Below are 17,992 nucleotides of genomic sequence, written 5' to 3' on the forward strand. Positions count from 1 at the left end.
GAACATTTTTGATCTCTTCCAGAATGTGTTATTCTGGTTTTGATTGTAAGGTCTTAATTAGAGTGTATAAAAATCTTTACCTGTGCAAGAAAGTATGTTGTTGCAGAGCAGAGACGACGAAAAGGACTTCTGTGGAACGTGTAATGAGAAGAGACTAATTACAAGTCTGAGAAGAACAAAATGTGGGCCTGGTTATTTGAACAGTGCTTTAGAGCAGCGGGAGACAGGGTTCGGGAAAGACACCTTGCTGGCAGGACAGACGGCGCACGCTGCTGTCGCCTGGGCGTGATGGCGAGCAGTGGTGATGGAAAAGCGGGACTCTTCCAGCCCCCTTTGCTTTGCAGGGGCTGCAGCCGCGGCGCAGCTTGCCTCTACCCATCCCTGTGCTTAGTTTCTTATCTGCATGGCTCTTCAGCTAGGGAACAGATGAGAGTCATGAAACCTGTTGTAAGACCTCCTCATTTCGTTTTTAAATAGCTGCACGTTAGCATATAGCATAGTGTACGGTGTGAGTAGGAACCACAGTAATGTATATTAATAAAAATTATTTCTCATAGTAATAAAATTTATAGTAATAAAGATTATTACATTTATAAGGAAGAAAAAACTCTTGCAGCTTCACCCTGAGGCATCTTAGACATTGCTCGTAGAAGAGAGCCTGCACCAAAGTCTTGAGCCTTCCTCGTCTGCATTCCCTCCTCATTTTCTAATAACGATACCTGCTGCCAAGGCTGAGAGCCTGCAGCAAGTCCCAGGCGCGGAAATCTCTCTCCCCACCTCTAAAGGAGCCCTCTCCTGCGGGCTCACCTAGCAGAAGTGGCAGCTCCTTTGTTGGAATGAGCAAGGCATTAGTATTATTGTTTAGAAGACGAATGTGCCGAGCAGGACAACCGCTCCTCATCCAACAGCGGCAGATATGGAAGAGTATCTCTGACAGAGTTGTATCCTCCAGCTCAGGACGAAAAAAAAAAAAAGAGAAATATACACTGTTGGATCAACAAAAGGCAAGAAATGTGCTTCCTCTCTCAGTAAAGTCCTTCCAGATGGTAAGGCTTGATGTGCTGTCCCAGCAACAACTCCTGTGATGACAGCGACATCAAAGAGTTCGTAGGCGGGGAAAGCCATACAGCATCTCCCCTGTAATGAACTTCAGAATTCAGGAATGATGGAGAGGTCAACAACAGCCCGTGCACCAAACAGCAGCAGCTTCGGAGCCGGAGAGCAGTCCAGCTCAGGGCCACATTAATAACATTTTCCACCCCGGCAGAGTCTACGCCCCGCTGCTGCAGAGCGCTGATGGCTTCGGTGGGACTGACTGTTCAGACGGTTCCAGTCACATGGATGATGAAGTGCTGCCTTGGAGTAGGGCCCAGTGGTCTCCAGACATCTGTGCCAGGGAAGGTGGCTGGGTGTTAAATCCTTGTCTTGGAGGCGTTTGCAGGCGGGATGGGGCAGTGGAGAGCTTGCGGGTGGCAGTGGACATCTCTGGATCCAGTTCTCCTCCTACTGGGCGCAGGGGGCATGGCAGAGTCCTTGAAATTGGCTTCTAAATCACTGGTGGAATGCTTATTTTTCTAAGAACTTGATTTCTTTCTGCAGAAATAATAACTCTTTAAAACCACTCTAGTGCCAACACAAGCCCGGTGTCTGCAGGTATCAAAGGGCCCAAACGTGGCGATGTTTGGCTCAGGCACCAGTGACTTTTGTGGCTGGCATGAACAGACGTCGGAGGAGATCTGAGGGTCTCTTGGACCCTTAGGTAAAGCCGCGCTTAGGACATGTGAATTTGGGGTTTTTTGTGTTTCCCTTCCTCTGGTGCCTTACCGTGAATGAAGATAACCTTCTGCAATCCTGCATCCATGGAAGGGGCTGAATACTTGCTGTGGTAGGCAGAGAGGGAAGCTCTTAGCTACTTGCAGCATTTTCGTCCAAGACCAAGAAAGATGGGTTAGGTGTGCTTGAAAGTGAGTTAGATGTGCTCAGGGACGGGTTAGACGTGCTCAGCCCAAGCTGCATGGTGCAGCTGTATCTCACTTGAGCAACATGAGGCCAGCAGCACTGAGGTGGTCGACTCTTAGCAAAAGGCGAGTAGATGTTCTGTGTTGTTTAAACCATGAGTATCTCCCACTTGCAGACACTGGAGGGGAGAGGATCTGGGGATGAAGACCGTTGGATCCTCTGAGGGAAAGTAGCAGTGTCATCCTGATTGCAAAGCAGCTTGACCATCCCATAATGTTTTCACAGGACTGGTGATGAGGACCTCAAAGACAGACCCTTGCAGAGCACTGACACTCTGGTCGGTGGGGAGGAGAAGCAGCTTGGGCTTCTTCCCACCTTGCTAGGAGTTTTTGGAGGATGTGGTCAGTTCAGTCTCATCTCCTGCATGTGTGCAGTGCTGGTCCAGGACTCCTGGAAGTGTCGTGCGTCGCTCAGACCCCATCGTACTTCTGTTCCCATGTTATTGGCCCAATTTATGGGGAGTCCAGGGGAGCCCTCCTGCCACAAATAGTCGCTATAGGGCTTTTCCACCGATGCGGTGGCTTTCCCCAGACTGAGACAGTGCACGTGTTGGCAGCATGACTGTGGCTTTCTGGTATTCTCCAGCTGCTCAGAAGCCCTCCCTGATAACAGGCTTGGGACGATTTCTGCTGGCTTAGCACAGCCATGACGGAGGTGGAGCAGCTCAGCGAGCAGACTGGATGCCAGGCAAAACAAATAATCTCTTTTTTCCCTTCTCCTTTGCCATTGTTTCCATAAATACGCTCAACACAGAGCAGTATGTGGAAAAGACCCGTGATCCTTCGTGTTGAGAAGTACAGCGTTTATCCTACGTTCCCGCGCTGAGCTGGCCTGACACAGGACAGTCCCAGCAGTCTGGCTTTTGCAAAGGCTGTGACTGGCAAGAAGCAAACAAGCTTGGCTTTCATTGCGGCGTGCGAGATGGCCAGGGATGCCGTGGAGGAGATCCAGAGCTTCGGCCTAGGAACGGTCCCCCGGGAGCCGGCCTTCCCCCTCTGCTCTCCGCAGAGTCGTGGCTGAATGGCAGTTAAAAAAAAAATGAGCAGGCATTTCATGGCATGGTTGCGAGCTGATCTTGTCTTCTTATGGTTATTGGGCTGAATGTGCTAAAAACCAACACTTCTCACTTCTTGTCTAGATTAGGAGGTGATCTCCTGTAATAACAACGTGGGGATGTCTGCCAACGCCTTGCCTGTGGCCTATTTGCAGATTTTGAGGGGGAAAATACAGAGGATGGTGGTCCTGTCAGATATTTAGTGTTGCAGTGAAGGTCTGTAGTCAGCAGCTGGATGTTGCAGGCCTGGTGTTAGCTTTGATGAGACAGGGATGGTCTTACAGTTCCCCAGGGAAGCTGCTGTCAGCATAACCTTACCCTGGCAGTCCTGGGTAAGTGTCTTTTAAACGTCCGTTATTAAACATCCTTCTTTATTGTGTGATTTTTAAAATTGTATAGAATCATTGAAAGATTTCACAAACCTTCTTATTTCATCTGGGATCAGTTTCCTCCCACGATTAAAGAGAAGTAGTGGTACCGTAGTGCTGGGAGGAGTGTCGGTAGGAGACACCTGCGTATCTACAGCGCACGAGATGCTGAATTTGCTCCTCTGCTACGGCACTGACCCGTCCGCGCTGCAGAGCTGTGGCACGTGGTCGTCCCTTGAGGGTGGATGGCTTGGACGGGCACTCGGTAGCAGTGATGTTACAGTCGTCGATGGGGTCCTAGCCCTGGCACTGCCCAGGTCTGTTCTACAGCTTAATGCATTCAAAATTAACACATTTAAATTTAATGCAGGAATGTGCATTTTAGGCATTGCCTACATATGAATAATATCTTTATAAAATGCGAGTCTGTGTTTTCTGGCTGTCCTCCTTGCTCCTCAACATGGTCTTGTGTGTCTTCGTCAGGTGGACAGTGACACAATTTGGAATGAAGTTCACTCGTCCGGTGCCGCTCGCCTGGCCGTGGGCTGTGTCATCGAGCTCGTTTTCAAAGTAGCCACGGGGGAACTGAAGGTTGGTATGAAAATAACGCTCGGCTTCGATACAGGCTCGGCTCAGGGTCGGCAGGGCTCGGCTCAGGGCCTGCGTCCTGCCGGAGGTCCCGTTAGCTTCCTTTTAATGGCACCATCTGGTTTTAGTCATAAAAATCTTTGAGGGTATCAGCAAGTGAAAAACAGACTCCTGGTGAATGTTCTTACGTGCTGATTAAAAGGAAGAAAGGAACCAGAGCAGCCAGTGAAATCACTGTTCCAGTGCTATCTGAGGGTCCTGCTCTTGCCTTAGCTGGGCCCTGTTTGCTTTTTCAGTGACCTCATGCAGAATTTTTTTTTTTTTTGCCCTGAATGGAAAGATATGCTGTACCAACCAGTTCCCATAGAATTCATGTGGACTTTTTTCCCCCGCTCCAGAACAAGGGAGAGCATCCTCCACTGCTGTGGTCTTGAGAAAACCATCCAGAGCAACTACGTAGTCCAAAGCAGCGTCAATGCTTCTGGCTGCGGCCGTCTTTGTGCGATAAACCGTCCTTTCTCTCACTTCTTCCTTGTCTTGTTTTTCGTGTGTAGAACGGATTTGCTGTTGTTCGGCCTCCGGGTCACCACGCAGAAGAGAGCACACCCATGTAAGTACGCGTAGGTGCTTTAGCAACTTGCTGGAAATTAGAAAGGTGGTTGGTTAGGTTACCATTCCAGAATTTCTTGCTTATTGGTATGTAAGACACTAGAATATTCATCTCTCTCAGTAATTCTCTGGAAGAGGGCAAGATCCTGCTCAGCGGTTTGGGGTGGATGTTTTTTAGCAAAATCACCATTACAGTCACGCATTGAAAAAGCACCAATGATTTTATTTGCTTTACTCTTGTGAATTGTTTTCAATTAAATGTTGACGGCTCATCCAATGTGAGGAAAGCAAGAAATGCGCTGCTAGCAGTGGTAACAGCAAACGTAACTATGTCCTGGGGTCACAGCACGGAAGGAGGAGGGTGTCGGAGCGGGAAGACTTCGCAAAGCGAAGGCTGAGGTCGGGCATCTTGCGTGTGTTTAGTATGGCAGGGGGCTTACCATTGGGCTGTTTTCAAGTCAGTGTTCTGCCCGTAAATCGTGTTGGCTTTGTGTGTCTGCCTCCACATGTGCTGAATTTCCTGCCTTGGGTGGGAGATGGGTGCTTGCTGTTGAGTGCCCCTCAAACTCAGCCCAGCGTTCTGAGGCCTCTCTGAAGATGTCCACTCCTTCGCGGCCAAGGCACCGGCCATGGCTCCTTTCCCTTGCGATCCCCAGGGCAGCCGGCACCGAGCAGCACCCCGTTGCAGCGAGTTTGGGCAAGTAGGAAACCTTCCCCGGTTTCAGAGAGAACCGAAGATGCCTGCTGCTGCGTGCCTGTTTTCTGTCTCTAATTTAACACGCGTGTGTCTCCCAGGGAGGAAGGAAGAGTGAGAGCAGAAGAAATTTCTCCTGCTGCGTTATATCTCAATGCTAGGTGTGGTGGGACCAAGGAAACCTGTAATTAACACCTCTCCTTTTCCCTCCAGGGGTTTCTGCTATTTTAACTCCGTGGCAATCGCAGCCAAGCTGCTCCAGCAAAGACTGAACGTTAGCAAAATCCTTATAGTGGACTGGGTGAGTAAATGCCAGTTCTTACTCTTCAGGAGGGCAGGTGGAAATTTTTCTGGCTTTTTTTAAAATTTTTTTTTATTGCAAGGGCAACCCTGGCTTTATAAGTCAGTGAAAAAAAAATGTTGCCTGTGGTCTGCAAGCCAAAATTTGGTTTTTAAAGTGTTTTTATTAAAATAAATATTTCTTAAAGGGTCTGTAGTTTTCAGAATAAAATTGTAATTAATAAGTAGTTGCTTTCTAAAGCAAGCCCATAACACAGTCTCTCTAATTACAACCTGTGCTGGGTTTTGGTTATTTTTTTTCTGAAAGTTGTTGACCTTACCTGTTACAGTCCCTCCCAGCTTTCTTTTCAAGATGTGGGGACTGCTTACTGAGAGGGATGGGCTGTCTTGGCACAGCATGACCCCCAGTGGGGATGGTCTCAGCGCCCTGCCTCTGGGCCAGGACAGCCTCCGTGCCAGTGGGCAGGCAGTCCGGAGCGCTCTCTACGTTGCAACAAGACAGCAAAACACTCTGCAGACAGCGCAGAGTAGATTTTTGTAGATTTAAAAATGTATTTATGTGGCTGTGAAGGCATTTGACTTGGTGGGTATCGACCAAGAGTTTTGATGAGGTTGCCACAAATCTCCCATGGGCTAGACCCACCAGTTAAAATGGATGTATTTGTCTTTTTGACCTACTGGATGGACATCCGTTTCCTCACTTCTCGCTGGTTTTTGTGTCAGAAAGGGATGTTCTGAATGCTCGTCCTGTGTTTCTGCACCAAGTAGCAATGCAGCAGGGGACTTGGACGACGGGTTTGTGTCGTTTAACCTTGTTGGGTCCAGCATAGCTTTGAGGGCTCTTCTGCCAGCGGTCACCCCACTGACCAATTAAAGATGCAAATTTGGGGCAACTAATATAGTCTTTCCATCCCTCAAGACTGGGAATGAATCCAGTTCTCTCCTCCCGAGTAAATTGATGCTGTGTTCAGTTTTGATGTGTGCTTGGGATTGTGTTTGCCTCCGTTTGTGGTTATTAAACAAGGCGTGTAACCTGAGGCCAGCTGTGCAAAGCCGGTTACTCTCATTTATGACAAACTGCTTCAGCTAGATCAGAGAAGCACAGAAAACAAACCACAACAGCAGAGAAAACCCTTTCGAATCCCCAGTTGGTGGCTTTAATCGGTGTTTTTACTGAGGTACTGACCTCCCTCATATAATGCACTCTGTGTCCCCGAAGGATGTGCACCACGGGAACGGTACTCAGCAAGCTTTCTACAACGATCCCAATGTTCTCTATATCTCACTGCATCGCTATGATGATGGGAACTTCTTTCCAGGCAGCGGTGCTCCCGACGAGGTAAGAGCGTGGCTTGGCGTAGCATCCGCCCATGTCTGGTAGGATCAGTGCGGGGCTGTGATTCGGGTGCCCCCCAAGATCTCGGGGAGCCTCTACCAGACGAGGCTTGGAGAGAAGCTCCTGCCACTGCTCCCACGCTCGTCCCACAGCCATGGGCATTGTGTCCTGCCCTATGGGCTGGCAGGAAAAAAGCGTGTCTTGGCTAACGAGCGGAAAATGAGTCAATGCAATTCGGCTCTCCAGCTCTTCTGGGACAACCAGAGGACCCTTTGCCAGCTGCCCCAGCACTCTGTGTGCTTTTACAATCATAGAATCACAGGATGGTTTGGGTGGGAAAGGACTTTTCAAGGTCATCCAATCCAACCCCCCTGCAAGAAGCAAGGATGTCTTCAACTAGATGTCCCTGACAGTTTGCGTGTTTTCAGGATTTCCCCCTCACAGGCATAAGTTGTTTCTTAGATGCAGCAGGAACAGGTTGTCCGTGGCTGTGCCGCCAGCTCTCAGTTTTCCTGACACAGCCTTGGAGCCCATCCGTCTCCCCTTCTCCTGGCCCTGCCGAGGCATTGCTTGCCGCCGCCGGTGTGTTCACATGGCACGGCCCCAGCAGTGGGATTTGAGCACCGGGATCTGAGTGCTGCTGGACCAAATCCACTGGCTCCTGGTGGTATCCTCAGAGCCTGCAGCAGAGTGGTGGGAGACTGTTCTCCCTGAACTCCGTTGCATGCTCCTACATCCGTCGCATCCTTCCTTTCCCTCTAGCTTGGCAGGAAACGTTGTCCTTCCAGAGCGATTTATCAAAGGGAAATTATATGAAATGTTGTGCACTCTGAGGCGCTCCGAATTATATCTGAAAACTTCTGCAGTTCTTACCCTGTCAATTTTCTATCTTCCCATCGAGCAGACATCCGTGTTTCCATTTTGGTTTCTAAAGAGAGTTAAACGTAACGTGATGCTGCTTCATTGCCCTGTTTGTGCGCTACTGTTGTAGGGAATAAACTGCAGCCCTTTCCCTTTACATCAGACTTAATTTCTGCTTCAGCATACACAGAAGTCTCAGACCTACTTCATTGCTGAAGTAATCTGCCTTACAAAATGTCTGGTGTTATAAGAAAACACTAGACTACAGCAACCGCTCCGTATTTAACCATTTATAGTTATTTTTAGATGTGTCATTCCAGACCGAATGAGACAAAGAATACAAAGTAAATTCAATTAAAGTTACAGATGGATTAATAACCCACCGTGGAGGGATGAACCCGCTGTGTTTTTCTGCCAGCAGCGTTTGCACCAGTGCAGGGAATAACGTGCAACACAAGCCCTGCAGATTTATCTAGCCTGAATTATCTGGCTTTGTGTTGTGTAACACATTAATTTTTGGGTTGAGCTGGGTTTTTTTTTCATATGCAGAGATCTAACATCCCCCCCCCCCCGCCCAAAACTAGTCTGTGTGTGTAGGAGCTCAGAACCCTGTGCAGAGTTACGGATGGCCAGTGGCAGCAGATGCTGCCCGGTTCCCTCGCTGTCCCTCCCGACCGGCCGCCTGCGCTCCTGGCCGCTGTGCTCAGGCAGCTGCGAGGTCCCCGCCTGATGAAGGGACCAAACACAGGGTTCTGGGTGGCAAAAACATGGCCCTGCTTCTTGGCATATGAGTTGCTGGAAAACCCCTGGTTTATTTTTCAGTTTTCCCCTTTCACAGGTGTTTGCAGACAGGGACATTTGCAGGACATGCAGGGATGGGGATGTACTTACATTTTCCACCCGTGTGTCCCTCAAGCAGCGAAAATCTCTTCTCTGCGAATCATATTTTTCCCCAGCAGAGGGGGAGCTCGCTCTGATTAAAACTATAGGAATTTTTCCCGGGTTACAACTGCAATGAAATACAAAATATGCTTCAGAATAAAGCTGAAAATGAGTTAAAGCAAGCTATTGCACGTAGCGCCCTCTCCCACAGAAGAGGAAGAGGATCCACTTGACAAGGTGTTTTTTGGGCGAGCGGCAGTCAAATACCACTGATCCACGGCTCCCATAAAGATCAGAGCATGGAGGAGCTTTATTTTCCCTCTTGTTTTGGGGACCAGGTCACTTTAGAGGGAAAAATTAACCTCACTAGCACCAAGCTATTGAATCACAATCCATATTCAACTGGAGGAAGAGAAAGTGGAGACAGCAGAGACGTGTTGCCAGAGTTTGCTGTTTCTGTGTAATTAAGAGTACCATCTCCTTTTTCAGGTTGGCACAGGAGCAGGAGTTGGTTTCAACGTTAACATGGCCTTTACTGGTGGTCTTGATCCACCCATGGGAGACACGGAATACTTAACTGCTTTCAGGTAATATTGAAGTTTTCCTCTTACAAACATATTTTTCACCTAAACTGGATTTCTTTTTCCTATTGAATTTCTGTCTTGCTAAGTTTAGAAATAGATGATTTACCTCTAGTTTCAATTACTTTTTGAATACCATAATAAAAATAAAGCTGAGTGAAGTAAATAAGATATACTGGCCATAAGAAGCGTGCTTGTGACATTAGGAAACTGACGTACTCACTGCTTGTGACTCATTGAAGGATGAATGTAAAATGTCTACTGATACGAGTAAGCTCTTCCAGTTTTGCCTAAAAGTCTTTTTACCTGTTTAGGGTGGGTATTTCTATGTGTAAACTCACCTGGATGGGGAGGGGAACCCAGAAAAACTTTTTAACAAGCCATCATGAGTTAAAAGTTGAGAGTGCAGCTGCCCCAAGGCTTGGGACATCATTACTGTGATGCAGACAATGGTACCCGACTTTTGGGCGAGTTGGGCGTGCAGTCCTTCCCCTGCAAGAGCTCTGCTCACGACTCCTCACCATAGCTCACTCCCAAGTGTTCCTAGCAAAGGACGTGGGCTTGTTTTGAGTCATAGACTCATAGAATCTTAAGGTTGGAAGAGACCTCCAAGTCATTAAGTCCAACCGTCAACTCGGCACCACCATGCCTACTAAACCATGTCCTGAAGTGCCACGTCTACACGTTCTTTGAACACCTCCAGGGGTGGTGACTCCACCACTGCCCTGGGCAGCCTGTTCCAGTGCCTGGCCACTCTTTTAGTAAAGAAGTGTTTCCTAATACCCAACCTAAACCTCCCCTGCTGCAACTTGAGGCCATTTCCTCTTGTCCTTGGAAGTTATTTGGGAGAAGAGACCAACACTCGCCTCCCTACACCCTCCTTTCAGGTAGCTGTAGGGAGCAGTGAGATCTCCCCTCAGCCTCCTCTTCTCCAGACTGAACAATCCCAGTTCCCTCAGCCACTTTTCATAAGACTTGTGCTCCAGACCCCTCACCAACCTCGTTGCCCTTGATAGGCTTTAGATTTTATTATTCACCCAAAATATCAAATATGCGTGCTCCTGAAATGACCGAACTGTTGAGTTTGTGCTTTTCTTACTGGATTCTGGTTTCTCCCTAGAAGGACCGTGTTGGGTGTTGTGAATAAATACATAACCATCTCTTGAGGAAGTGGTACTCCCCGCTCACTGTCAGTGTGAACAAAGGGAAGCGAAGCAGTGGAATTGAACTGATGCATTGCTGGGATGTGATGCCAGATACAAACCGCTGCGCTGGGTCATACAGGCATATTCAAGCGTGCTCCAAAAAACTTTTGGGTCTCCAAACAGAGCAGGAGATAAAGCCACCTGTTGACTCATTTGTTTGTGTCCTGCGGGTCTTACTGTCCTGCTTACAGAAGCGTTTGATGGATCTCAGGGAGGTATCTGCAGGGAATCAATTGAGCCGATCCTTGCTTTTGGGGACCTGCTGCAAGCCTGGAGTGCTGCATTTGCGTCCCAGAGCTGCAGAGAACAGGAAAAGGAAGGCGTTCATATTAACTGTGGGAGCCACAGGGGAGCAGGATGGGAACGAAGGCAGGTCTCTGGGTAGAGGAGAACTTGTGAGTAATGCAGCAGTGAGTAGAGGCCAGCGTGAGACCAGAGTTTCCTTTCTGATAGTCTTTCCAGGAGGAGGAATATAATTCTCTGACCTGCTGCATATCTAGACTTTATTTTTCTGAGAGATTGTCCTGTTCAGCCGCCTGCCTGCCCCACACCGGGCATCCAGCCTCCCCAGCTGGCATCTTTTGTTCATAATTACAGGTTGAAGTGGTTTTCTGTCTTCAAACTGGATTTATTGCACTTGCGGCTACCGCTTCGCGTAAACCCAGGGAGACACGCGCTTGCCAAGGCATGGGACGCGACGTTCTGGTGACAGGCGGGTGCAATATCACCTTTGTGGAACAGCATTAAATGTGGGAGCCTTGTTTTCTGTTCTTCCTCGTGCCGGTGTTTGTATTCCCTTGTACTAGGCAAAAAAGAGCTTTTGCTCTTCAGCCTGCCGTTAAAATGCCTTCGAAGAATGCACACGATTTAAAATAACATCTAATCAAATAACTGTCGCTTGTCCCGATGTTTTATTCCTGTTCCAGGAAAGCAGCGCTTCCCTCCAGGGTGGAAGTCTGTTTATCCCAGCAGTCAAACAAGACCGATCTCTTCCTTAGGAGAACCCGTAGTTCGCGACGGAGTGATGTGCTTGCCAATAAGTAATTAATTGAGTTTCAAGGCTCCTGGAAAATTGCTCAGTCTGCACAGTGAGACCTTTGCCAGCCGTTCCTTAACAGGCGCTGGTGTCTTTGCCCAGAAACTGCTGTTCTTTGGGGAGCAGCCCTTATTTTGGCGGAGTTTTGGGATGCTGTGACTCGTCCTCCTAGGCAGCACCTCCCGTAGGCTGCCCCATGTGCACACCTTCAGTTAAAGTTAAATTAGAAGCTTTTTTTTAAACTTATGCCAAGTTTGGTCGTGATAATACATTATCAAGTGACGTTTTTAAATCTTAACCGGCTTCTTTGAAAAACATTTTTTCCCCCGAATCTTTCTATTGATTTTAATGTAAAATAACTCTTTGAAGTTTGCAATTTATAGTCCCCGGAGAGTTAGAAAGTGAAGGGAATGGGTCATACATCCCTTTTTTTTTTTTTTTTTTTTTTTTTCCTTCCTTCTTTTCTTGCGTTAGCCCCTTGAGACAATGCATGCCTCCAAGGCAGCACCTTGTTATTCCACCCCATCGAATGCCACGTTGCATTTGCCGGGGATCAAACCTAAGATGAAGAAAAGATAAGAAAATTGGCCATAATGAACTCCAGAAGCAGCAGGCATTTTCACCATGAACTTGGAAACTCACAGTGGAGAACTGAGCTTTAATTCAAACCAGTCCAAATGCCAAACTGTGAGGCTTTGAAGTCTGTAGAGGAATCAGTGGAAATCCTTTGAGCTAGGCAAAGATACTGATACACTTTTTCTTCTTTTTTTTTTTTTTTCCTTTTTCTTTTTTTTTAAAGCCTTAACTCTTCACATGCTTGTCTGCTTTTAGGGAAGAAAGCCTTCTTTCCACGTAAAACGAGCAGAAGAAAAATAAGCAACGTACTTTTCTTCTTTTTTTTTTTTTTTTTGTTGTGTTTCAAGATGAGCTGGTGTATGGATTTGATAAAAGCAGTGATCTAATGAAATAATAACAGAGATAATTTTCCTCATAAATTAGTCTTCTGATGAGTGAATAAATAAATCCCAATGAAACTGATCATCCCCGCATGGAAAACCTGTTTCAGGGTCAGTTTACTCTCCCCGAAGAGAGGGCAATAATTCGCGTCAGTGATTTTTCTGCTGAGAATTTCTTCTAGGAGCGCTGACTTCCCCCTGTTTGCAGTACAGCCTTGGGCTGGGCCGGGCAGCCTGACCTCTCAATCTTTGTGAATCCCGCCGAGCCGTTTCGAAAGTGAGAACAAGAGTTAAAAATGCGAAGCGGGAAGCAGCCTTGCATTTTGTCACTTCTTGTCTTCAGAACCGAGGGCTGAAATCACCGGCTGCCCCGGCTCGAGCTTGGGGTGATACCATGATGGGTATTTTTTTTTTTTTTTTTTTTTTTTGAGGAGGGGAGTAGGGTGGAGTCACCCCGGTCACTAACAAGAAGTGTGGAAAGGATTTGGGGAGCTCACCACGAGCTTGGCGCTCCTCCGCCCCGTCGTAGCAGTGGCTCTGCTGCCCGAGCCAGCGTGCCGCGGTGATTTAGCTGACCCTTCGCTGGGCGAGGGGCCCGTGGCTGAACTCACCGCCGAAGTATGTGGGCAACACAGGTTTCACCGATTAGGCAGAAATGCATTAAACTCTAACGCAAAAAACGCGGGGCATATAGTTTTAACAGTCCTTAACTCATCCAAATGTTCTTGGTTTCATCACTGTTATTCCGTAGTTATAGAAACAAATGGCTGTAAAATTCAGGGCTTTCTTACCAGGGTCTGTTGTTCCCTCACTTGTTCTACAAGCAGAAATCATGTTTGCTTCTATAAATCCTCATAACATTTTCAGAAGAAGAGTGTGCAAACCCAGCTAAGAGACCCACAGGAAAAAATGCAAAGGTTGTGGCTAGCTCCTTATTACGCGGGACAGGTACTTTGTGAGGCTGAAGTGTGTTATCCACGGGAGTTTTCCTCTGAATTATCTGTATAAAAGTTTTCCTGATGATTCTAGCAGTTGTGTTGTCTCATACAAATTTTTCTTCCCCTACCCTGAGGTCTCCTCCACAATTGTAATTCCATATACAGCTTGATTCCGTGTTAGTTTTCTTTTTATTTAAAGCACCTAAACCAGAAGCAAAAAAAAAAACTTGAAAAATCCCTCCTCCTGCATTTCTCAGAAGGTGTTAAGTGAGTTCGGGAGCCAGTCTGGGAGGGAATTTTGTTTTTTCCTTCGATCCGTAAACCGTTTCAGGAGCCAGCAAGGGCTGTATATATAAATAGGGTGTATATATAAATATATACGGTCAACAGTGGGAAAAGAGTCTGAAAAAAGAGCTCAGCCTTCTAAGTTTCACCGCTTTGCTTGCTGCAATTGAGCGTTTTAAAATAAAAAAAATCCTCTGTAGGATTGTTTAATGTACCTGTCATTTATTGGGCGTTTAATTGTTTGAATTGGCTAGTAGCAGACTGAAAATTATTCAGTCTTCTGGAAAATAGATATAAAATTGTTTGAGTTGTTTCGTTGTTTGTTTGTTTTTTTTTTTTCCCCAGAACACGATCGGTAGTTTTTACTGTTTGCAGCCATCAGTACTGCCTCAGGTATAGCTGTTCAGCTTAGCTGTGGTTAGTCAAAGGAAAGGGTTTACTTTATTCTGAGCAAGCAAAACAACCTGCTAAAATTTAGGAAATTTAAGGTAACCCTTGTATTTTAAAAAATGTTACAAGGCCTGAATATTCAGTGTTATGAACCCTTTCATTCCTCGGTGAGTAGCTCTGCAGCTACCTTAGCCATCAGCTAAAAGACCAATTTCCAGAGAAAACCGCTCACCTTCTTGATCGCAATTTTAATTTCTGCCTTTTTTTTTTAGTACCATCACCAGGGCAAAGCCGTAGGATTGTTTGCAGCTTAATTGCTACTTTCTCTTGGGGGCTTAGCTTTACTGTGGTGGGTCTGAGCGAAGAGGCTGTTTTCATGCGTGCACGAGAGAAATTAAAGACTGAAAGACGGAGTGAGACGTGCCTGAAACACTGCCCACCGGTGAAGTCTCAGAAATACATCGTTTGAAAGCAGTGTGCTTGCTTGCATCTTGAATTTTCACGTGACGCTATTTTGGTTTGTTTTGGTTTTGGTTTTGGGTTGTTTTTTTTTTTTTTTTTTTTTACAATTAAAAAAGAATAATGAGGGAGGCAGTACTGAGAGCCAGGAGGAGTTTGTCCCTCCTGGGTGAGGTTTTGTGACCAAAGATACAGCAGCTTACGTACGCAGCGAGCATCGGACAGAGCTGGGACTGCGGCTTTGGAGTACGGGCGCAATACTGGGATCAGGAAAAAGTCAGAAGAAGGAGCAGCCCGTGAGAGTTTGGGTTGGGAGCCATGGGCGAAGGAAAGGGTTCAGCTCTGGATTTGCGAGTGGTGTTGAGTTTAGATGGGTTTGTGATAGTCAGGGGACCAAACGCATCGTTAGGTTATTTATTCTGGCACCCTGTCATCTTCCACTTCTCCTCTGGCTGCCGCCGAACGCGCCCGGCTCAGCAGCACCCGTCCCGTGGGCACAGACCGTCTGTCTGTCCCCCCTCTGAGGGACCTGACAAAAACGTACTCTGCATACGGAGCACCACTAAGAACTGCTCAGAGCTGAAGATACTTGCTGGGGTAACCAGTTGCAGCTATAGGGTCACCCCATCCTGCACCAGAGAAAACTCTGGACATCCTCAAAATGGCTTCTTCTGGCTGATGTCAAATAGCGATTGATTTACTTTTAAGCAGCAACTGCTGCTTTTTCTCCACTAAATTTTATACGGGCAGGGTTCACGGTTAACCCTCTGCGCTGCCTGAGCGTTGGCTGTGCCCCGAGAGGTATCTTCCAACCGCCGTCACCACGCGAGGACCTTCCGCCAAATCTTCCAACCGCCGTCACCGTGCAGGGACCTTCCGCCGAATTTTCCAACCGCTGTCGCCGTGCGGGGACCTTCCGCCAAATTTTCCAACCGCCGTCGCCGTGCGGGGACCTTCTGCTGAATTTTCCAACCGCCGTCACCACGCAGGGACCTTCCACCGAATCTTCCAACAGCCGTCGCCGTGCGGGGACCTTCCACTGAGCATCACCAGCACCATCGCACTCCTCGCCAGCTGTCCCTGTTCCTTGGGCGCATTCGTGCTTGGCCATCAGTGGACGAGCCAACAAAACGTTGCTGATTCGAGGTTGCGTGGGTCGCTCGGTGCTGACAGACCAGGCACACAGCTCGAGGGTGCAGGTTCGGGGTTTCTCTGCAACCAGCGTATGGTGATCCCGCACATCACTTGAGGTACTAGCAGCTCCCATGGTATCATAACTTTGCGAAGTGGAAAAAAAAAATTGATGATTTAGCTGTTTTCATTCGATTAGAAATGAAAGAGCTCAGCGGTACTTCAAAGCTCAGGGAAAAAAAAGAAAACTTCTCTGCCACATGTGCTTCCTTCAAAACTGCTGCTTTAGTCCTTTGTGAAGGAGGTGGTTTCTGCTTAGAACGTCTGCGGGTTTCACTGAACAGATTTTGTCGACTGTAAAGTCATCAGCTGAAACTGTGCTATTTTGTCTTCCTTATGTAATAATCTCCTGGAGGACAAAATGTATAGGGCAATCGCATCGTTTGAGGAAAAGATTAAAATTCCTTTTTCGAATTTTGTAAGAATTAGAAGAAAATAAGATCCTTTTTGCGTTGATTTCTGTGTCTATGTGCAGAGACTGACAGGCAGGAAGACTGCAGGAGGTTACTGCGGCAATTAGTTGGCAAAAAATGAAAGCTAGAAGGGTTTTTTTTTGTTTTTTTGGACTGCGTGGTGTTTTGAGTGCCTCAACCAGGCCTGCGATGCGCTGGGTGTCCCTGCCTGCTCGGTGGTGCCAATGGAAACTACTTGATGGGTTTGACCAACAGTGGAAGTATCTCACTGCATAGTAGATGTTAATACTCCGTTAAAAATAAACTCGGCGGAGGGCGAAATGGCATGAGCTCAGATGGGTGTTGGGGCCAAGACACGTTGCTGACACTAGCAGATGTCTTGGGGCTGTTTAACATCATTGTAGCAAGAGATGTGGGGTTTTATGGGTGTCTTGGTAGCACTTGAGCAATCTCAGCACTAAACAGACCTTTCTGGGCTTTTCTGGTGTTCGGAGTGTAACGTAACGACTATACTCAATAAAAGTGGAGTTCTCGTGTATGCAAGGATATTCACAGGTTCATGCTTTGGTATGTGAATAACTTCAATTTGTGTTTTAGAAAGTTAACCCTACCAGTAGCTGTTCCCAGGACGGGGAAATGGGAATTGCTGTCATCTTCAGTACCAGCAAGGAACAGCATTGGTCAGGTTGCCCTAGGGATATATCCAAGATGGAAAAAAAAAACCACCATAATTTGGAAAATATTACTGTATATAAAGGACCTGGAGATGGAGATTTACAACTCTCGGTGCACCTCCTGGCTTTTCCCATATTTCCTGCCGTTATCAGTGCACATGCACGTGGGTACCCCAGCGTGTTAATCCAGGAGCGCTTGCGACAGGCTTTCTTAATCAGAGAAGACTGTGGGAGTCTACAGCGTGTTCATTAAAAAGCTCCCTTGCTTTGACTTTTCCCGTCAGAGGATGGGGAACTGGAGTTGAGAGAGGTGTATTTGGGTGGGAGATTTGCATACTAAAGCTTTTTGCTCTGTGCGACATCTCCAGCCTTTTGTTATGGCAAATGAGAAGTGCAGCAGGGAAAAAAAAAAACCAAAATACCTGCAGTTACCTTATCCCTTCAGTGCCCTGTACGTAAAGCGAGATACGATCACAAGTGGGAAGCACAACATACGGCAGCTTATTTCCGTGGTCAGGACCTGAGGCTGTCGATGGAGGGATTAATAGACTTCACTGAAAAAAATGACATGCGATTGGCTTTAAAACTGTACTGCGCGGGGGTGCAGGGTGTTCTGCCAGGTGGGCGCTCACCTGGGAAGAAAACGGAGGGTGGACTTCGCCACGGGGGAGTCATGGCACGGGGTTTTATAGCGGGTCTGGTCAACATGGTTTGCGCGTTCCTGCGTTTGCTCGAGAGCCCGAGTAACGTGTTTGCCATTGTTCAATTTCTGTTGCAGAACGGTGGTAATGCCCATTGCCAATGAATTTGCCCCAGATGTTGTGCTGGTGTCATCTGGTTTCGATGCAGTGGAAGGCCATCCCACGCCTCTTGGAGGATATAATCTGTCAGCAAAATGTAAGTTGTAGATTTACAAGAGCAGAGATCCAAAATTGGTATAAATTGCTGATGTCCTAGGGACTAAATTTTCTCAGTTTTACCTTTTGGGGTTGTTCTTCAAATCTTTAATTTCAGTGGCAAACTTTTCAACGTTTTTCTTTGCATTTTCTCATGTTTTGTCACTGCACCGTAAATATTTTGGTCTGGCCAAAGCCTTTGTGATCTTGAAGCTTTGCAGGTTTCATTTTCAAGTGCAAGGAAATTACCAGGCTGT

At 47.2% G+C, this 17,992-nt stretch overlaps 1 protein-coding gene across 8 annotated transcripts in view; it reads left to right on the forward strand.

Moving 5' to 3' along the window:
• The window catches only part of HDAC4 (histone deacetylase 4), a 255,508-nt gene that overhangs the window by 225,721 nt on the left and 11,795 nt on the right, over nt 1-17,992 (forward strand). For all 8 annotated transcript variants that reach the window (XM_086751531.1, XM_086751535.1, XM_086751533.1 and 5 more), the window contains 6 exons: nt 3,925-4,032; nt 4,584-4,639; nt 5,546-5,633; nt 6,852-6,971; nt 9,201-9,298; nt 17,618-17,736. In XM_086751531.1, the coding sequence (XP_086607657.1) occupies nt 3,925-4,032; nt 4,584-4,639; nt 5,546-5,633; nt 6,852-6,971; nt 9,201-9,298; nt 17,618-17,736 (589 nt within the window). The remainder of the gene's footprint in view (nt 1-3,924; nt 4,033-4,583; nt 4,640-5,545; nt 5,634-6,851; nt 6,972-9,200; nt 9,299-17,617; nt 17,737-17,992) is intronic.

This window comes from Chlamydotis macqueenii, chromosome 6 (genome assembly GCF_036417535.1).
Source record: "Chlamydotis macqueenii isolate bChlMac1 chromosome 6, bChlMac1.mat, whole genome shotgun sequence".
NCBI classification, from domain to species: Eukaryota; Metazoa; Chordata; class Aves; order Otidiformes; family Otididae; genus Chlamydotis; species Chlamydotis macqueenii.